The 21,478-nt window shown below is 40.6% G+C and overlaps 1 protein-coding gene across 13 annotated transcripts in view; it reads right to left on the reverse strand.

The window, feature by feature from the left end:
• Nucleotides 1-12,705: 12,705 nt before the first annotated feature.
• Nucleotides 12,706-21,478, reverse strand: part of NAV3 (neuron navigator 3) — an 854,219-nt gene continuing 845,446 nt past the window's right edge. For all 13 annotated transcript variants that reach the window (XM_030548663.1, XM_030548662.1, XM_030548658.1 and 10 more), the window contains 2 exons: nt 18,181-18,384; nt 12,706-15,321 (listed from right to left, as the gene is read on the reverse strand). In XM_030548663.1, coding sequence (XP_030404523.1) covers nt 15,202-15,321; nt 18,181-18,384 — 324 coding nt within the window. In that variant the 3' untranslated portion in view covers nt 12,706-15,201. The remainder of the gene's footprint in view (nt 15,322-18,180; nt 18,385-21,478) is intronic.

Consider the following 21,478-nt stretch of genomic DNA (forward strand, 5'->3'; position numbering starts at 1 on the left):
TCAAGATTTTTTTTTAATTAAAAAGACACAAACTTTGTCATTTCATCTAACTTCACATATCTAGCAGCACAGGGTGCAGTGCTCCAGCTGTTTCATTGAAACCATATGAGTTCTGGTCCTGTTTTAAATGCATTTTTTTTCCATTTAAAAAGCAGCGGAAGGTTTCAGTTTTTGGTAATCTAAATTGAACAGATGGGTGGGCAGACGGTGGGTATAAAATAGTGCTTCAGGAGAGAGCAAGGGAAGCAGCTTGGTCCCATTCATCGCTGCTTGTTTGTTAGAGGAGAGACTCTGTTTGAGGTGTGGCCTGTGCACAGGTGGCGCTGATCCTGCTCACAGTACATTTGGTTGCAAGCTCCCACTGACTTCAATGGGAACAGGAGTAAGCCCAGTTGAAAGAGGTGATCTGAATGCTGTATGGTGGAGAAAGTACATTACGTAGAAATGTTTTGTGTTCTATACATCCTGTCATCTCATCGACTAAAGAGGAAGAATGCGTTTTCTATAATGCCTTCAGATTGGCAGTGGTAAAAATATCTCCAGGCACTCCGAACAAAAGGATGTGGCTGGAAGAAGTGGATTAGATTCTTTCAGAGAGGAAATGAATTGACACTAGACACAGGATTAACACCTTTCTGCCAGGGCTCTGATACACTGCCAAAAAAGAATTGTTCTTTGATGAAAGGGCTTGTAATGCTTCTGAGTTGTGCTACCATTAGTTCTTGAATCTTCAGGGCACAGTGTCTCCCTGGCTTGTTCTCAGCTCCTCCTCATCACTCCACTTTTTTTTAATCATTTAGTCCCTCCTGTCTCAGGCCCCTCCTCCTTCACCAGTGACACATGCACATAGCCCACGCTTCTTTTCTCCACTAGCTGGCATATAGCTGCCACTACCACTGGCCCGCTGGTACTGCTCCTACACACCCACCTCCCACTCAGGCCTCCCTGCTCACTTGATTCCCGCTTGCATCTTCTGCTTCCTTTTCAGTTGCTCTGTCTCTCCCCTCTCTTACCTCATTGTTCTTGTCACCGTTCAAGGCAACTGCACCAGTATTTCCCCTCAGTGGTTCAGCAAGGGCACCCACTCTCAGTTTCCAGCTCCCCAGCTGTTGCCTTTGTGGGTGGAGACCCACATCTCTCTCCCTTATGACCCAGGTATTCCCATGCTGCACAGATCCCTGTGTTCACTGTGTGTGGCCTAGCATGGACAGGTTGCCCAAGGACACTTGCTTTCTTTCTCTTCAGAGACTGAAAACAGAGTGATTGTCAACAGTTATAAGTTACCGCGCAGCATTTCTTAAGTAAACCTACTTTATTCTTAAAGTAAAAAGCATTACGGAGAACACTGTATTAAAAACAGTGGAAGAACCCACACATATACTAATCACTTACTAGCATTAATTCAAAATCTGACAGGCTCAGACCTTCCAACCCTACCCTCCAGGGATCAAAGGTCCTGTCCATTTACTGCATCAGGAAAAAGATACTGAGCTAGTTTAAAACAAGACAATTTATCCAAAAACACTTTCTTTATCTGCTGGTCCCTGGAGAATTCAGTTGGAACTAATATATGCATCCGTTTCCGGAGTGTGTGTGCGTGAGACTTCTCTGTCAATGTCACAATAGGAGTGAATTTGCCTAATCACTCCCTGCTGTTCTCCTATTTACCCTTCCCATGGAAATACATACAATAGCATATACACAGTTGCATTTTTAAGACAATGAATTCCAAAGATGTTAAAACAAATTCGGTGAGGTTTAACTTACTTCAATAAAGTGTACGCATGGTATTGGAGGCTATTGTCCATCTGGCACAATTCCTGCTTCCCAGCATCCTCTGGTGCCCTCTTTTCTGTTCCAGCATCATGCTCCTTCTACCTCTCCTCTCTTCCTCTATTTCCTTTGCTCTGGTCTTCCTCCCTTTGCTGAGACAGTCCCTCGCACTTCCCAGTGAATCCCCCCCCCCTCTGACCACTGCATTCAGGAACCTCCCTCACCACTTCCCAGGGGCCACTGATGTTCCAACCTCTTATTTTTGAATTTTCTAAAGAGGAGGTCAGAGAAATTATTACAATCAGCTTTTATTTAAATGTGCACAGCGCAGGCAGATAGGGCCTGAAGAGAATGGAGGTGGGCTGGGTCAGGACTCGGCCAATTCCAGTGTGCCATCTAGTGCAGCAGAGTGCAAGTTAGATAGTGCAGGTTACATCCATCCTAGAGCAAGGAGTCAGGGCTCGAAGAGTCACAACATGGTCCCTGTTTTGCTCCTGGTGCCATGCTCTTATACACTGCCCCAACTCACTCGGAGTAGATTGTTAACTGACCATGTTGCCCAGCGTAACTGGATTGCTCTCATTGGCCATATTCATGAGCACCCAAACCGGGGTTCCTGTGCTACTGGTGATAAATGAGCTTCACGGTTCCTCCATTCTCTTCACAAAATTATTTACGAAGCTGGTATATGAATCAATAAAGTTTGGAAACCACTACATTCCTGCTAAGCTTTTGGCCTTACTTATACCTTGTAGTGGTGAGTTCTGCTGACTGCGGGACTAGCTGGTTGTATACCAAATATTTCCTTTTAGCTATTTCAAAATGGTTGTTCTTAAATTGACTATCTCCTTATTCTTGTATTATGAGAAATAGAACATCGGATTCACCTTCTGTATAACCTTCATTTCTTTGAACCTCTATCATGTCCCCTCTTATTTGTCTTTTCTCTATAATCTCCCAGAGTTTTGAGTTTCTCTTTTCCATGCTGCTAAATCATTTTCAGTTCCTGACTCTAGGATCTTTCTCTTTCTGCTGCCCCTTTAGAGCTGGGGTGACCAGAATTGAGCACAGTATGCCAGATGAAGGTATCTCATTTATTAATATGTTAGAATGCCATTATATATGTAATTTTCTATTCCATTCCTTATACATCTCAACATCATATTTGCCTTTTTTGACTGACACTTCAAATTAAGCAGAGAACTCCAGTGAAAGGTTTATATGGATGATCGGGTTGGGCTTTTTCCCCCTATGTGTTTACAATTAATTTAGAACTTAGTAAAAGGTCTGAATAATTCAATGTATTTCTTCCAATAGCCCAGGGGTCAGCAACCTTTCAGAAGTGGTGTGCCGAGTCTTCATTTATTCACTCTAATTTAAGGTTTTGCGTGCCGGTAATACATTTTAACATTTTTAGAAGGTCTCTTTCTATGTCTATAATATATAACTAAACTATTGTTGTATTTAAAGTAAATAAGGTTATTACAATGTTTAAGATGCTTCATTTAAAATTAAATTAAAATGCAGAGCCCCCGGACTGGTGGCCAGGACCCGGGCAGTGTGAGTGCTACTGAAAATCAGCTCACATACCGCCTTCAGCACGTGTGCCATAGGTTGTCTACCCCTGCAATAGCCATTACCTTGCATTTGATGACACTGAATTTCATCTGCCATCGTACTGCCCATTCATCACATTTTTTAAAGTCCATTTGAAATTCTTAATGCTTCTCTAGTTCTTGACTAACCAAACTAATGTTACAAATGTTGCCAACTCACCATTCATCCCTTCTCCAGCTCATTAAAAAATATGTTAAACAACACTAGTCCTACTAATCGTCTCTCTTATGGCCATTCTGTAGATAGAGCAGTTCTGTTTATAGAGCCATCAACCCGTCAAATCTCACAGGCACTACATTCACTTGAATTTTGAAAGAGTAAACTCTTAATGTCAGCCATGTTGAATTTTCCCCCAAGAATTTCATTCATCCACCTCACACACATCGCTACATAAAGTATCAGTGTTAGTGACCATAGGGTGCAATTAGTATCCTTCTTGCAATGTCTCTGAAAATTTGGAGGAGAAAAAGACAACTCACCAACTGTAGATGGTGGATTACTGCAAAGAGCAGAATCTTTTGTCTCAGGTTCCTCCATCACTTAAGCACTTTTGAAAATTTTATCCTAGCCCTTTAACTAAATAGAGAAACATTTTCAACTTCAAAGCAGACAGACTTCAGGCCAATTTGCCTCTGCCCATATTTTTGGCCATTCTTCCTGGGTAAACTGAGGAAATCGCAAGGGCTGGTTGGAAAAAATGTAACTGAAACTTTTTTAAATGAAAGAAATGGCTTTTCAACACACAAAAAAGATTTGAAGAACCATTTGTATTGTTGGAAATTTTCCAGTTTTCTGACACAACAATTTGAAATGATTTTTTAAAAATTTGTTTTCAAGAGATTCAAAATGAAAGTTTTCATATCAAATCAGATGGATGAAAAAATGCTCTGAAAATTTTCAGATGAAATGAAAAATGTTCAATTTAATTTGAAATTTTTCATGTTACATCATTCCTATTTTTCAAACCATCCCTAGAAATGTGTCATCCCCCCCATATAGTTCTGAGCACTTGCACTGAAGAGACACAGTCCTTTTAGAAAGCAGCTACCCTTTTTACCACCAGGTCAAAATAAGATGCTGGCTGTTATTTCCGGCTCAGTCACTGATATCTTAAGCTACCTAGGACCCATGGTTTAGGAGCTCAGCGTACTGATCACACTACAAAAATAACCATGTTTAAATGTGTTTGTGGCACAGCCATCTGATGATTTTTTTTCTATCTACATAGGCCAACAAAAGAAGTATGTACAGTAACACAAACTTATTTCACACCTATATTTAAACATGGCTATTTTTGTAACACATTGGTTGATAAGAGCTGGTATAAATTTAATCTCTTAACCTCTCAAAATCTGTTCGTCTTTGATGCCAAAAATCTAATGCCTTCTCCCCAGCTCCATCCCCAAACATAGACAACAAACTGTTTATTAGTTTCTACTCTGTATCATTTCTCTCTAAATGGCTTCTGTGACCTTTAGGATTTTGTTGTTGTTGAAAAAAAATTAACCTGCTGACAGCTTACATTGAAATTGACTTGTGATATAATATTTCCCCCCAAAAGAGCTGGTTATAAGAGAAATGCCAATCAACCCTAGAAGCTGTCACGTATTAGAAATATCTTGAGCACACAGGCTTATGCATTAAAATGTCCTCAGGATGCTGTGTACACTCTACTGACTTTAATGATGTTACGGTCCTATTCAGTCCTTACCAGAAAGCTTACTCAGCTTTGTAAACTGCTTTAAGACCTGCATAAAAAAGTGCTATACAAGAGCTAAATAATAATATATTGCATTGACAGCTTCTGAAAGTACTTCCCATGTTTGCTGAACACAAACAGCTACTTATCAAACATCACTATAGTAACTTGACTGTTTCTAATTTTCATTCAAAATGCCGGACTCTTGTTCACTTTCAAGATGTTCTGCATGTGTTGGGCAGAAAGCTTTTCTCTCATAGCTTGGGCCATGGGAAATTTGATCAAAACCCTGGCTATGCAAAAGTCAACATTTTAGGATAATAAAAGAACCTAGCATTTTGGTGGGCAGCTGGGGGTTATGGTAAGGCCAACTGCTGAATCCTCCTTGCCATATTGTGCCACTGATATTTAACCAGAGCTCTCCTTTACATCAGGGATTTCTGCTTAAATCAATAGCACAATATGGCCCTTGATGCATATTTTAGTATCAGCAATTGCTGAAGCAATGGTCTTGTTCTGGTCCCATCACCTCAGCCGTTCATTTATGTTTCACGTCAGTTAGAAATAGCCAATTCAGAAGCCTCACAAAATTATGGCTTATGCAGTGACTCAATTACAGTTACCTATAATACTAGTATTTGTACCATTCTGATATACAGCAGTGGCTGACAAACAATTGAACCATGCACATGTTCTCCTACTATGTAAACTTTCTTTCAGAGTACTCTGTAACGTATGCTACCATTTATCTGTATTCTTTCTGGTAGAAGTAACCTCTTGCTCTAGAACTACGCACAGGAATTTATAATGTTTTATTGCTTCCACCTCCACTGCTGCATAGTGAGAGGCCTGTTATCCAGCTGGATTAATAGCATAGCCTGAGGTTTTTAGCTGACTTCAGAGGATATAGCTGAATTAGCAGGATAGGATCTAGTTTAAATCAGTGCCTGCATGTACAATTAAACTACAATTCCTGGGTGTAAGATCTCTCCAAAAAAGACTCTATGGGTCAAATCCTGCCTATTCTCATCAGTGAGAGGTTTGACTGAGTAAATATTGCAGGATTTGGGGTTTGATTCGGGAAGACACTTCATCTTATGTGTAATTCCATCCTTATATTCAGGATGTAAGGATGTGTCTAAAGTTAAGTTCATTTAATTTTCCTTGGGACTTAATCATGTATTTAAATGCTGTCTCAATTTTCCAGAATGGAGACCTTAATCCGGTGAATTCATGAAGACATTAATTTTGATTTTCTTAATTACTATGCCTGTAGGGCAACTCAGCACTTATTTAAGAGGTTACAAATAATGCTGAGTCCATTAGTCATGGGGGAGTGAAATGTTAATAGCTTTGCTTAGTTTATGCAACTTTTAATTTTGGCCTTTTCCTTCACGGTGAATGAAATTATTTACCTGAAAAAAGCAATTAAAAATTAATAAAAGAAGAATGATTTAAATGCAAATTTGATCGGAGTGCACGATACAATCAATTCATATTACAAAACAATTGGTAAAAGAAGCAACTTACTTCAAGATGATTTACATATCTGTAAAGGATTTGCAAGCATTTATGTTGCAAACTTGATAGACAGAATCAGGAGTTTAGATGAAGGAAAGACTTAATCCCTCAGCCTCAGACTATGGAATATTTATTGTTGCAATATTATTTGTAATAGTTATTCTAAAATTGTATTTGGCTAGATTTGTGATCTGGAATATAGAGGAAGTGTTAGTCTAAAGTTTGAACTTGGTTTTACATCAAGGCTATTCTTCTGTCAAAATGTTCTTAAAGAAATATTCAAAAGTATTGGCTTACTCACAGATACATAGGCAGAGAGAACTATATATTTAAAATATGTAACAATAGGCTTTGCTTGTAGAAATAGAACTAAGGAAAAGTCAAACATTTGTAATGATAAAGGATTGCATAGCACTCTCCGGATAACATGCCAGCACTCTCTGCAACATGAGTTAGGCATTTGGCATGTGGCATTTTCCCAAAGTCTCAGAATAACTTAATTAGGAATAAAAAAAGTAGATGGCTCTATTAATCTGAAGAAAATATGTACAACTCTTTCTTAAATATTCCAGGTATAACATTTTAGCAGAATAAATGGAAAAAGTAATTGGAGACTGAGTTCTTAGTAAGGTTTCTCTCTCAGTTGCACCTGATCCTTGAAGTGGGCTAAAAATGTCTCTGGAATAACCAAGACTGGAAATTCATTTGTTTATTACAAAATTTTAATGATCAGATAACTTGTTCAGAATAATCTATAGTGCTTCCCTCTCCAGCAGCTGCCTTGTTTGCTTCAGAGATTGCTAGCTCTTTCGGCTGGCTCTGCCAGCCATCCCACTTTGACCCTTCCCTGATGGTGCCAAGTAACTTCACTCCTTTGAGAAATCTCAGTTTAGGTCTCAGTCTAGCAAAGCAGTTTAGCATTTCCTCAGTTTTAAGCAGATGCTTAAGTTCTGTTGAAGTCATTGGGCCTTGAACATGCGTTAAAAGTTTGCCTCCTGGTTAAGTGTTTTGTTGAATAGGGATGGGTTGCTGAATCGAGGCCTTAACCGTGTCCCAAACAAACCATATTATTTCACAACTTAAGATGATAATTTATTGAAAATGCTCACGAGATTGGAAAGCTATAGGAAAAATTATAAAGTGCTTGTGACATTATTGGCACTGTAATAATAGCAGCAGCCACGTTTCCAGTAAATTAACCTCACATAATTTCTAGATTTGTCCTCCACTATTTTTGTTGCAAATCTTGGTCATTTTTAAACTTGGTACACGGAAGGCCTTTTAAGTGGGCTTCCTGTAGGGCAGAGAACATAGGATTTCTTGTAGATATTGGCTGAATTGAAATATAAATGCCGAGACACAGTTAGCTTGGGCTAAGTGGGCCTTTTCTTTACTTGTGATTTTCTTGTACAGCTAATAGTTGTTCTCGTGTCTATTTCTTTGTTCTTTCAGAGTCCATCCATGTAGGATGGCACAATAAAGTCATTCTTGTTGGTCATATGTCACCATACCAATCCCCATTTTAATTCTTGCCATTTGCCACTCACCTTATTTTTCAGATGCTTCATTCATTGTCTGTATTTTTCTTTTTCTAAATTATGTCTGACTTAATAAAGAAATATTCACAAAACAAGTACCTGCACAGACAAAAGGCAAAGTATTATTTCATTTATGAAACTTGAGTGCAGTAAAGCCCAGCTTTTAGCAAGAATGTGATCACTCATTGCTATTGTTTATTGTTTATTGAAGATTTTAGTTGAATTAAGAACAAGGAAAATGAGATTTAGTGCAGAAAGGGGGTCATATAGTCTAGACCTTAGTTAATTGATCTTTTATGACAGAGTCCATTTTCTGCTGCTGGTATTATTCCATAGAAAAACATTTGACTCCTGAAAGTGCATCTGCAGCTGTAGCATGGACTAACTTAGTGGTAGCATTTAATTTGTGTTCCATTATTCAGTCATCAAGAAAAAAGTGCATGCTGAGAAATGCTATGTTTATTTAATAATAGCATAAACAGTAGTTTGGCTAGGCAGAACCAATTACACTAGTACTTAGCTGGGAATACTATACCATTAGCTCAGAAACTGTTGTCTAAAAATCTCTGTCACTGGACTACAGGGATTCATCAGTCAGCTCTCCAGATAAATACTAATAAGGAGATAAATTGATGCTCTATACACACGCAATTTGGCAATTCAGTATGGTAGTATGTTCCCTTAGCTCATGTATGTGGGATAACTTGCAACAGTTATATCATATTTCCTTTTTATAATATATTATTGTTTATAGGCTTGAAGAGTAATTAAGCATTTTCATTTTGTTCTGGCTGCAAATGAATTTTAAATTTCTAGTTTGGATTAGGTTCTTACTTACATGCAGGCCCTTTTATACCACTGTGGCAGCCTAAAAAATCTTTAAAGTGCATGTAAATGGAATGTATGCTCAATTTAAGGACTCTTTACACTACCAGAGCAGAGTAAGGAGACCACAGAGTAAAGATGAATCTGGCTTTAGGAGGTTAATCACCACCATCTTTAGATTGCCAACCCATTTTTTATTTAAAAAACCTTCCGTGTTCTTGTATGTGAGCTCCTATTTTAACTAGACACATGTTAATGGACACTAAAGCTATATAAACTCATAGACTTTAAGGCTTCAAAGGATCATCATGATCATTTGATCCAACCTCCAGCACATTGCAAACCACAGAACCTCACCCACCCACTCCCTGTAGTAGGCTGATAACTTTTGGCTGAGCTACTGATGTCCTCAAATCTTGATTTAAAGACTTCCAGTTACAGAGAACCCACCATTTATTTTAGGTCAAACCAGCAAGTACTTTGTGCCCCATACTGCAAAGGAAAGGGAACCTCCCCCATCCTGGGGGGAAAAGCCTTCCTGACCCCAAACATTGAATAAATTAGACCCATGATCTAGACACCTGGGAAAGAATTCTCCATAATCACTCAGAGCCCTCCTCCTCTAGTCTCATCATCAGCAGTTGGACATATTTACCAACAGTAGTTGTTGATAGGCCATATGCCACTGTAGGCAATTGCATTATACCATCCCATCTATAAACATATCAAGCTCAGTCTTAAAGAAATTAGGTATTTTTGTTCCCTCTACTCCCCTTGGAAGACTGTTCCAGAAGTTCACTCCTCTGATGGTTAGAAACCTTCTTCCAAATATCAAGCATAAACTTGTTGATGACCAGTTTATAGCTATCTGTTCTTGTACCAGCTTCGGCCCCCTAACTTAAATAACTCCTCTCTTTCCCTGCTTTTTATCCCTCCAATGTATCTATAGAACACAATCATATCTCCCCTCATCTTTGTTTTGTTAGGCTAAACAAGACAAGCTTCTTAAATCTCCTCTTGAAAGGTAGGGTCTCCAGTCTTCTGATCATCCTTGTAGCCCATCTCTGCACCTATTCTAGTTCAAATTTATGTTTCTTAAACATAGGAGATCAAAATTGCATACAATATTCCAGATGAGGTCTCATCAGTGCCTTGTGTAATGGTAATAACATTTCCATATCTCTACAGGAAATACCTTACCTGAAGCATCTTTGGATTGCATCAGACATTTTAATGGATCAGCATTCACGTTGCACTCCCTGTTAGTATCTGGCCCATCCCAGGGAAGCTAATGATATAACCAGCAGATCAAAGTGGGTGATGAATCTTGGTCATGTGCCGAAGAAGATGGCTGCATCATACTGAAAGCTCAGACATCCTGTGATCAATTAATGCACCCAGGTTGTTCTCCTCCTCTGTTGCTTCCAACTGATAGAACCCCAGTTTACAGCAAAAATTCTTGTTGTTAGTCCCTAAGTACATGACCTTGCACTTTGCACTCTTAAATTTCATCCTATTTCTATTATTCCAGTTCTCAAGGTCATTCAGATTTTCTTGTAGGATATTCCAGTCCATACGGGCAAAACTTCCCAACTTTGTGTCATCTGCAAATTTTATTAACACACTCTCACTTTTTGTGCTAGAATCATTAATGAAAATGGTAAATGATTGGTCCTAAAACCAATCCTTGAGGAACTCCACTAATAACCTTCCTGCACCTGGATATTTCACATTTCAGCAAGACCCATTATAGTCTCCCCTTTAACCAATTCATTGCCCACCTTTTGATTCTCATCCCTATTTTCTCCAGTTTAACTAATAATTTTCCATGTGGATCTGTATCAAATGCTTTATATTTGTTACTTGTTCAGTCTGATTGCATCAGAGCACCAAAACTTGCTTCATTATATCAAAGATAACTCAGTTTTGGAGACAGTGGGGAAGTTAAAAAGTTTGTGAGAGTTCACCTGGAAAAAAGACATCCTTATAAAGGAGAATCATCATTTTCCTATGTGGCACCCTAGTTTTCAGAATTTCACATTTCTTCTTAGAAACGTGCAAGGTTAAATTACATCAAACAGTTGTCTTACACATAAAAACTGGTCTGACTTTTCTAATTAGAATCTACCTTGAATTTTATGACAAAATTGATTATATACTCATGTTGTTATATATATTTAGACATCTATAAGGCATTTGAGTTAGTCCCACATGACATTCTTATAGTCAGTTCAATATTAAATGGATTAAAAACTGGTTAACTGATAGATCTCAAAAAATAACTGTAAATGGGAAATCATCAGAATCATCCGGCATGTTCCAGGTGGGATCTAGCAGGAATCTCTTCTTTGCCAAATGCTATTCAATATCTTTATCAAAGTGCTGGATAAAAATACAAAATTATTGCTGGTACAATTTGCAGGTAACAGAAAAAATTGTTGGAGTGGTAAATGATGGTGTAAGTTATATAGAATTATCTGGATCCTTTGGTAAGGCAGGCTCTTGTAATAACATGTGTTTTAATACAAATGCAAGGTCATATATTTAGGACCAAAGAATGTAGGTTACGTTTACAGACTGGGACACAGTATCCTGGAATGCAGTGATACTGAAAAGGATTTAGGGGAATAATGCGACTTAGGTGATGCTGTGCCTAAGGAAACAAACATGAACCTTGGATGCATAAGGAGAGGAATAGCAAGTAGTAGCAAGGAGATGGTATTACCTTTATAGATGGCATTAGTAAGACTGATACTTGAATATTTTGTCCAGTTCTGATGTCTAGACTTCAAGCAGGATGTTGACCAATTGGAAAGTCTTCAAAAAATTGCTACAATAATTTTTGAAGATCTGGAAAATAATAACTTATAGTGGCACACTAAAGAAGCTTAATCTATTTAATTTATCCAAGAGGAAGTTAAGAGGTGACGGTCATGAAAAATGTGGAAGAAATTTCTGATAGTAGGTTGCTCTTTAATCTAACAGAAAAAGGCATAATGAAGTCCAATGGTTAGAAGCTGAAGCTACACAATTCAGACTAGCAATAAAGCACACATTTTTAAATAGTGAGAATAATTAACCATTGGAACAACTTATCTGGGGATGTGGTGGATTCTCCATCACTTGAAGTTTTATATCAAATTGGATGTCTTTCTAAAAGATATGTTATAGCTCAAATAGAAGTTATGGCCCTAATGCAGAAATTATTAGGTTAGGTTCTGTAGCATGAGTTATACAGAAATCCAGGTTAGATGATCACAATGGTCCCTTTTGGCCTTAAAATCTATGAATCTATGAGAATTAAAATATAATGAGTTTTCACTGACCATCACTGACTTCAGTGAAACTACAGTGATTAATACCTGCTAAGGATGTAACCCTAAAATTGTATATACTATAGGAACAATTTTACACAAATGAAACCAGTAGTGTTGCACTTGAATAAAACTGGTGAAGAATCAGACCCTTAGATTGTTCCTGAACTACTTTATCACTCTGTTTTGGATTTGTGCCTGGAAGTTGTCATTCAAAAGCAGCAAAAGGATCACCAGAACTAGAGAGAATACATGCTTTCATTCTTATAAAGATTAGTTATGCAATACAAATGGAAGGAAAATTACTTCCTTCCATTTGCCATTTTGTTTACATATTTTACCTTTCAAATACAACCCAATCATTCAGTATTCCTGATTGCAAAGACACCAGACCGCACTTTCAATAAATAATTCCACTTTAATGTCAAAGTAATAATTTAGACAGATACAGTGTGCACACCTGCAAAAAAATATATGCAAGCTGGTTTACAAGCTAGAGGAACAATAAACCAATAAAAATACATCATCCAGTTAAGTCCGATGACACCAAATACTTATTATTAGGGCTTTACAAAGACTACAAAACTTTTCAGATGATTTATTTCACTGTTTCTGTCTATTTACATGATATGTTACATCAAAATGTACAAAATATAAAATGTATACAGACAAATGTTTCACAAACAATTTTTAAGTTGTAAACTAGGTGGACTCACTGAGATGTATTGCAGGAAGTTTTGTATATGGTAATATTGTGTGTGTTTGTGTCTAAAACGGCAGGAAAAGATTTGCAAATTTGTTCAGAACACATATATAACAAAGAGCAGCTGGGTTTTTAGTCAGCTGTCAAATACATGTGCTGATGTTTTACAATAGAAACCGATCTAAATTTTGGGGCTCCACATCAGTCTGACTATATTCTACATGCATGAAATCAATTAGAGTTTGTATTAGGGCAATAGCACCGTGTAGGGACCGCTAGATTCACTGATGCAGCTCAGTGCCATTGAAAACTGCATTGATTTCTTTGTCTTTGTTTTACAGCAAATGACCACAGGGTGGCCACAAAGAGTTAGTAGCACCAAGTACACATCCTGAAGGTAACATCCATTTATGTGTACAGTACATATACACAATGCCATAGCCCTTGGATTATTTTTTTAAAATTATTTTATCTAGTTGTCTCTTGTGGCAATAGCATTTCCAATTATTCTAATCACTTTTTTAATGCAATCTGTTTGTAGCCTGCCATGACAGATGCACTTAAAATTTCATTTTTTGCCCCCAAAAATGTATCGGCTCAATATTCAAATTGAAACATGCTCACTCTAGAATTGCTAGCTCCTGCATAGTCATAACAACTGTAAATACAGGACAAACACACAAGGTTAAAAACAGCTTTTAAGGTTTGCATTCTGTATTTGTTTGCAACATTGAGGAAATCTCAGTAAGTGTAACATCTCAACACCAACAGGATAAAATACAATTTCTTGTTTGTTTGTTTTGATTTGTGCAAGGCTTTTTATATTTACAATACCCACCCAGTAGACTGTGCAAAACCAACCCACTTTTACAGTATAAACTCTTCCTATTCCACAGTGGACATCACTGCTTCAGTGTTCTTTAATGCTATTTTTTTCATGTACAACAATATCAATCAAAACAACATGCTTAAAACTAGAAAAAGAAAAAAAAATAAACAAATATTTGTGCTCATGCTGCATCAAGTGCATCCAGCTCTGCTGGATAAGAATTCGAAACATCCTTCAAAAACTCCATTCCACAGGACTGAATGGATCTGGGTCAGCTTTCTCAGCTTTTAGGTGATAGTGGAAGTGGGTTCTGGGTTTCTTGTATATTTATGAGGGAAGGCAGAGCAATCTATTCACAAGATAAAAATACTATATAGCAACTGTTCTTTCTCCTATCCATTTCTTAAAAAATCATGATATACAGATATGAGGCTACTGTGTTAACTGATATTATTTCGGTAGTAAATGAAAACAAAACAGTGTAAATTACCAATGGTTTAGGAATTAAACGAACCGTAAAACTGTTCTAGAAATCTGTTTTAAGGCAGTGAAACAGCACCATAGGAAATGTTCCTTCTTCCACTGAAAAGGCTCAAACAAATGAAGCCCTAAAAAGCCTTTAGTCAGTGTTGGTTAATAATTGGTATAAAACTGTAAAGGAGTGGGTAGGTGGTTAAAAAAGACCTTTGTGGTAAAAACAATTTTATAAAATCGGTGACTTGTACACTAAAAACTTCATGGAGAGTGTCACTGTGACCATGGCAATTAAGAATTAAATTGGCACTTATCCAGCATATCACAGTAGTGTTTTCTGGTGATAGCACAATACTGTTTGTGCTTATTGAGTTACTATCATCATCTTTGATTCATTTTGGAATGGGTAGTAGTGTACGACAAACACTACTGTAGTCCTGTGACCAGCACCATGTGGCACAACAGAGGTTAGAAGAGGATCAGAAGACTGCATTGCTAATGCAGCACCTCAGAGAAAAGTAAAGGAAAAAACAAAACGTTTGTGCTGTAAGCTTTTAGAGAGCGAGAGAGAGAGAGAGCGAGAAAGAGAGAGAGAGAGAGAGAGAGGAAAAACAAAAAAAGGTTCCAGTTTGGCTAACACATGTGCAATCTGCTTAGTTGCCCTCCATTTAGGGCCCTTTCCAGTTGATTAATGGAGTCTTACTTGGCTCCACTGATATTGAAATGCCTTGAAATTAAACAAATTCAAGCTTTACACTTCGATTTTAATTCCTGACTTTGCAGAGTTAAGCCTCCTGCCCACCTACAACACACTGCTCTTGTTCAGCGACCTCAGTGTGCTGCTTTAATCCTGGCAGTAGTTAGTGGCAATAGATTTTACTATAATCCTCTATCCAGGTTTGTCCCCTCTAGAGAGTTGATTCAAGAGAAGAATCCAAAATATCATCATGGTGGCTGGTGCTATCACTGTCACAGCTTTGTGCACTCGAGTAATTGGCTGCTTCTTGGAGCCTCATTAGCATATTCATCTGAAAAAGAAGGTAAAGACATATTTATGTAATCACTGTAGCATTTAATGCAGCAGGGGCTATGTCAAAAATTAATTAAACTACTCTGTTGTATGCAATGTGCTGGTACCCAAAGGGAGAAAATGGGAAAATGATTTCAGAACGGGCAAAATAGCAGTGGCTCCTCCTGGCTGCCACCCCTTGCCCCCAGCCTTCAGTTCTTTAAATAAAAGCATGAGTGTAATAAGCCAAAGGGATATAATAACTCTGCAATTCAGTGCTGTGAATAGCTGCAGCTGCAACACAGACAGGCAAAGGAAACAGTATCACAGCTGGACATCTGGGCCCGTATTTGGAGACAGTCAAGCCTCCAATAATGTTTTGGCTGCTGTAGGCAGAATAAATTGGAAAAGCAACTGCAAACATGATCACATGAACGCACACCCTCTGAGAGAGAGAGAGTGTGTGTGGGGAGGTGGACTGTAGCCAGCTGCTACATACAAGAGCACCATCTGCTGCTCAAGAGCTGACCTCAGCAAAAGGAACAGTAACAGAAAACAGCAGACCATAGTCCTGAGGAAAGGGGAAGCATAACATAATTCATTTGGGTATTATTGGAGCCTGTAGCACATTTGATAAACCAGCAGAAGCCAATGCCTGCCCTAGAAAATTGCTCAAACTCTTGACGACAAACTCAGTATAATGACAATAATTTTATTCATAAAGCAGCACTCACGCCAAGGTCCTCAGAGCACTGAAAAACATTAGCTCAATTTTAAGACATTGCCACATTTTAGGTGAACAGTTCAGGTTCCTTGTAACAAAAAATATGCAATGAAAGGTAAGAAGAGGGAAGGTATTTTATTTGTGTGAACCCTTTTCAAGTTTGCTCAGGAATACCTGAATGTCTATACTTTGTGGCTACACCATTCACAGATAATTCTATAAGTTTTGAACATTGTATTGGAGATACCACGAAGCAGCTTTAAGCTCCAAATTCAATGTGTGTGTTATATATTCTATGTATGAGACAAATACTCATGTGTGTGCATGTGTGTTACAGTCTATTGTGACACAGCATGGCCAGAGGGCAGTAGGAGAGTGTTAGCAGGGAGCCTTATTCCCTGCAAGGGGAGGAAGGTTTGTTATAGATTAACTAGAGCACCTGAAGCCAATTAGAGCACCAGCAGTCAGTCATGTGATAAAAACCCCTGCTTCAGTCAGACAGTGTGGGAGTTGGAGCACGAAGGTTTGGTTGGAGCAGAGAGCAGTTTGCAGGAGTTGGAGAAGAGAACAGTATTGAAGAGAGACAAAAGGAAAGTTTGGAGGAGTGCTGCGGTGGGCTGAGAAATCCAAAAGAAACCCTAGGTAAAGGGCACCTGGCTTGTGTAAAAGGAGGGCAAGAAGCCCCTTCCCAAGCTGAAGGGCAGGAGAGGGAAGTAGCCCAGGGGAAGGAACCGCTAGTTCAAGTGGTTCACCACAAACCTCAGGGCCCCTGGGTTGGGACCTGGAGAAGAGGGCAGGCCCAGGTCCCTCCCTCTCCACTCCCCTCCTCAAGGACACTAGTGGGGTAATTAAAATACCGGTTCAGAGGCAAGCAATGGCGCCCTGAAACCTTCCCCAAAGAAGAGAAAGTGCGAGACCCAGCATAACAGTACTGGCAATTTGCCACACTATGTATGAGACAAATTCTGAAATGCCTTGTTATCTCATACAGGGTTAATGGACCTGATTCATCACCACTGAAATCAGTATCAACCCTCCCACTGGCTTCATGAATGCAGGTTCAAGCCTATATGCAGTGAAGATGCCACACTTTTGCTACATGGGGGATGGGGGAGGGTCCAGAAAGCAAAGATTCATTATGGTGGGACACTACTTCTGCACTACAATCTTAGCCATTTCTACACACTGCTATGTGGAAGGGATAGCGAATGGGCTGGGAGCGTGGTCAGAAGATTCACTCGCAGTGCAACTCCTAAAGGGTCAAAGGACCACTCCTGTATTTGTCAGGTGAAAAATAGTGAGTCACATAGGCTGATTCCCTACATTATCTGGAGATTCATGGTCTGAGATGAACGCCCTGAGCACTTGTGGGGATTCAGGAGTAATCTCTTTAACACCAATGTAGTTCAGAGCATTTTCTCCAGAGAAGGTCCCTTTTCTTTGGGTTTTCTCCTTTTCTCAGAATACCACCCCCAGCGTAGCTGCAATGGGGTTCTCTATATTCACATTATGAATGATAACAAAGGCAGTCTACAGAGTGAGATTTATAAGATAATAGTACTGTAGTATGGCTGATATAATATACCTTTAGCATGGAACATAATAGTAAATCTAAACATCCATGGGCATATTTAAATAAAACAATGCATTACATGTGTTGTCTTGTAATGATTTTGACTTTTTTCCCTATATAGTAAGCAATGATGCAATAATAAGTTATTCTGAGATATTCCTATGAATGGGAAGAAGGATGTTCAATTCCCTGTCCTGCTACTGTGTGTGTGAGACCTTGGGTAAGTCACTTAATCTCAGTTCCCCATCTGTAAAATGGAGGTAATAACTACCAACTATACAAGGTGTTTTGAGGGTCAATTGATTCATGCATGTGAAGTGCTCAGCTAGTACAATGATGAGGGTCATGTAAGCACCTAGATGACGGGAAATACATACAATGAAATTACTGAGATTTTCAAATTGTAACATGAGGGTAATGCTTTCTATTTGAATACATTCTCCTGCTTTTCTTCTTTTTTATATAAATTGTAATTAAATAAATTAAATATATAATGGACCAGCTAACTGGTATATTCTTTATGTTTCAAATTCTAGGTTGAAACACAGACTACAAAGGAAAGCAAAAAGCTTCATTCTTACCAAGGGATCTCCTTCGGTGTCACTTTGTGGAATGTGCTTGGATGTTGTTCCTTCTTGTGCAGATGCGTAACCCTCAAACCCAACGTCCTCTGGTCGTAACTGAAGTAATGATGGCCATTCATGCTGCACAGGTGCAGAGCTCCACGGGTAAGTATCTGCTACCCACTTTGAGGGATCCTCCCATGGTGCTCTTTTACCATACATCTAAATTATGGATATAATATATTTAGTTATTTAGACTGCGTGCTTTTCAATACATTACTATTTATAATATCAGACAAATGAAATCAAATGCATCTAAACAACTTTTGCAGCAGAGCTCAACTTTCAAAAGCGCTCAGCACCCACAGCGATGGTCTGAAGCTCAGAAGAGCTCACTTCCAACAGGCACCTAAATGAAATGGCCGCGTATTCAACAGTGCTCCACACCTAACAACCCCTAATGAGAACAAAAAGAAATTGATAAAGTTTTGATAAAATGTGAAGTGGAACTTTGGAAAAGGAGAGAGAAATATCACAAGAAGTTGTTTGCGAGGTAGTTGGAAAGTACAAACCGATTTTAAGTGACACGCATCTTGCAAAGAATAGGAAATAGAAACTGAGATGTTCCAGGGCTTATAAAAGCTGTAGCAGAACAATAAACAAGCCTCTTTAATCGTGAGTACGGAGTACCTTCAATAGGTGAAGAGAAGAAATTCACCTAGCTCCTTTTATCTCCAGATTACTCAGAGAGTCCTATTTTCTCTGAGTGCCACAACGATCTTTTTTGGACTCAGATGTTCTTGGTCCTATTGCTTCTTATAAGAACATTTATTTTCTGTATAGTGTAGGCCCAGAAGTATAAAAAAAATAAAGCAAGTCTGTAGGACTTCTGTGTATTATTATGTTGTTGTTAAACAATTTAGAATGTCTAAGAACTGGGCTGGTTTGTGACAAAAAGACGGTTACTCACCTTTGTAACTGTTGTTCTTCGAGATGTGTTGCTCACATCCATTCCAGGTAGGTGTGCGCGCCGCGCGTGCACGTTCGTCGGAAACTTTTTTACCCTAGCAACTCCAGTGGGCCGGCAGGTCGCCCCCTAGAGTGGCGCCGCCATGGCGCTCTATATATACCCCTGCCGGCCCGCCCGCTCCTCAGTTCCTTCTTGCCGGCTACTCCGACAGTGGGGAAGGAGGGCGGGTGTGGAATGGATGTGAGCAACACATCTCGAAGAACAACAGTTACAAAGGTGAGTAACCGTCTTTTCTTCTTCGAGTGATTGCTCACATCCATTCCAGGTAGGTGACTCCCAAGCCATACCTAGGCGGTGGGGTCGGAGTGAGAAGTCGCGGCACGGAGCACTGCAGTTCCGAAGGCCGCATCCTCCCTCGACTGCTGGACCAGGGCGTAGTGGGAAGCAAAGGTGTGGACCGATGACCAGGTCGCTGCCCGACAGATTTCCTGGATGGGCACACGGGCGAGGAAAGCTAGCGACGACGCCTGCGCCCTGGTAGAATGCGCAGTCACACGGCCCGTAGGGACATGGGCCAAGTCATAACAGGTCCTGATACAGGACGTAACCCAAGAGGATACCCTCTGGGAGGAGATAGGAAGCCCTTTCATACGATCTGCTACCGCCACGAAAAGCTGGGGGGATTTTCGGAAGGGCTTAGTCCTCTCTATGTAGAACGCGAGAGCTCTACGGACATCCAGCGAGTGGAGCTGCTGCTCCCTGCCTGAGGAGTGAGGTTTTGGGAAAAAAACCGGAAGGAAAATCTCTTGGTTGACGTGGAAGGCTGAGACCACCTTGGGCAGAAAAGCAGGGTGTGGTCTCAGCTGCACCTTGTCCTTGTGGAAGACCGTATATGGGGGGTCTACCACAAGAGCTCGGAGCTCCGACACCCGTCTAGCTGAGGTGATAGCCACTAGAAAGGCAGTTTTCCAAGAGAGGTAGAGCAGGGAGCAAGTAGCTAACGGCTCAAAGGGGGGCCCCATGAGCCGGGACAACACCAGGTTAAGATCCCAGGTCGGAGCAGGGGGACGGACGTTAGGGAATAAACGTTCCAGCCCTTTAAGGAATCTCGACACCGTCGGGTGAGAAAAAACGGAGCGACCGTCCGCACCCGGGTGAAAGGTGGAGATAGCTGCTAGGTGGACTCGCAACGACGATAAGGCCAGACCTTGCCCTTTGAGGGACCAAACGTAGTCTAAGATTTCGGTTACCGAAACTTCCATAGGGCGGAGATTTCTCTCTACGCACCAACAGGAGAAGCGCTTCCATTTCGCCGAATATGTGGCTCTTGTGGACGGTTTCCTGCTGCTCAAGAGCACCTCTCTCACAGGCGTGGAGCAGCGCAGCTCGGAACCAGTCAGCCACGCAGGAGCCACGCCGCTAGGTGCAGCGACTGCAGGTCTGGGTGACAGAGGGTCCCGTGGTCCTGGGTAATCAGGTCCGGATGAAGGGGCAGGGGAACTGGGTCGGCTATGGCCAAGTCCAGCAGCATGGTGTACCAGTGCTGCCTGGGCCATGCCGGGGCCACCATGATCACGAGAGCCCTGTCCCTGCGCACCTTCAGGAGGACCTTGTGGACCAGAGGGAACGGGGGAAATGCATAGTACAGGTGGGTCGACCACTGGATGAGGAAGGCATCCGCTATCGACCCCGGCTCCCTGCCCTGAAAGGAGCAGAACGCTTGGCACTTCCTGTTCCCTTTGGACGCGAAGAGGTCCACCCGGGGATAACCCCACCTCCGGAAAATGGAGAGAGCGACGTCCGGGCGAAGGGACCACTCGTGTGACAGGAAGGATCTGCTCAATCGATCTGCCAGAGTGTTCCGTACTCCAGGGAGGAAGGAAGCCCTGAGGTGAATGGAGTGGGCTACGCAAAAGTCCCAGAGTCGTATCGCCTCGTGGCACAGGGAGGAGGACCTGGTGCCTCCCTGCTTGTTGATATAGTACATGGTCGTCGTGTTGTCCGTGAACACGGCGACACAACGACCCTGAAGCTGATGACAAAACGCTTGACAAGCAAGGCGGACTGCTCTCAACTCCCGCATGTTGATGTGGAGCCCCACCTCCTCCTGGGACCACAGGCCCTGTGTCCGCAGGGTCCCTAGGTGGGCCCCCCAGCCTAGATCTGAGGCATCCGTTGTCAGGGATACCGAGGGCTGAGAGGGGTGAAAGGGAAGACCCGCACATAATACGGACTGGTCTAACCACCAGCCGAGAGAATCTAAGACCTTCTGGGGGATTGTGACTACCATGTCTAAAGGTTGCCTTGCCGGCCTGTACTGACTGATAAGCCACAGCTGGAGAGGCC

The sequence above is a fragment of the Gopherus evgoodei genome, chromosome 1 (genome assembly GCF_007399415.2).
Source record: "Gopherus evgoodei ecotype Sinaloan lineage chromosome 1, rGopEvg1_v1.p, whole genome shotgun sequence".
NCBI classification, from domain to species: domain Eukaryota; kingdom Metazoa; phylum Chordata; order Testudines; family Testudinidae; genus Gopherus; species Gopherus evgoodei.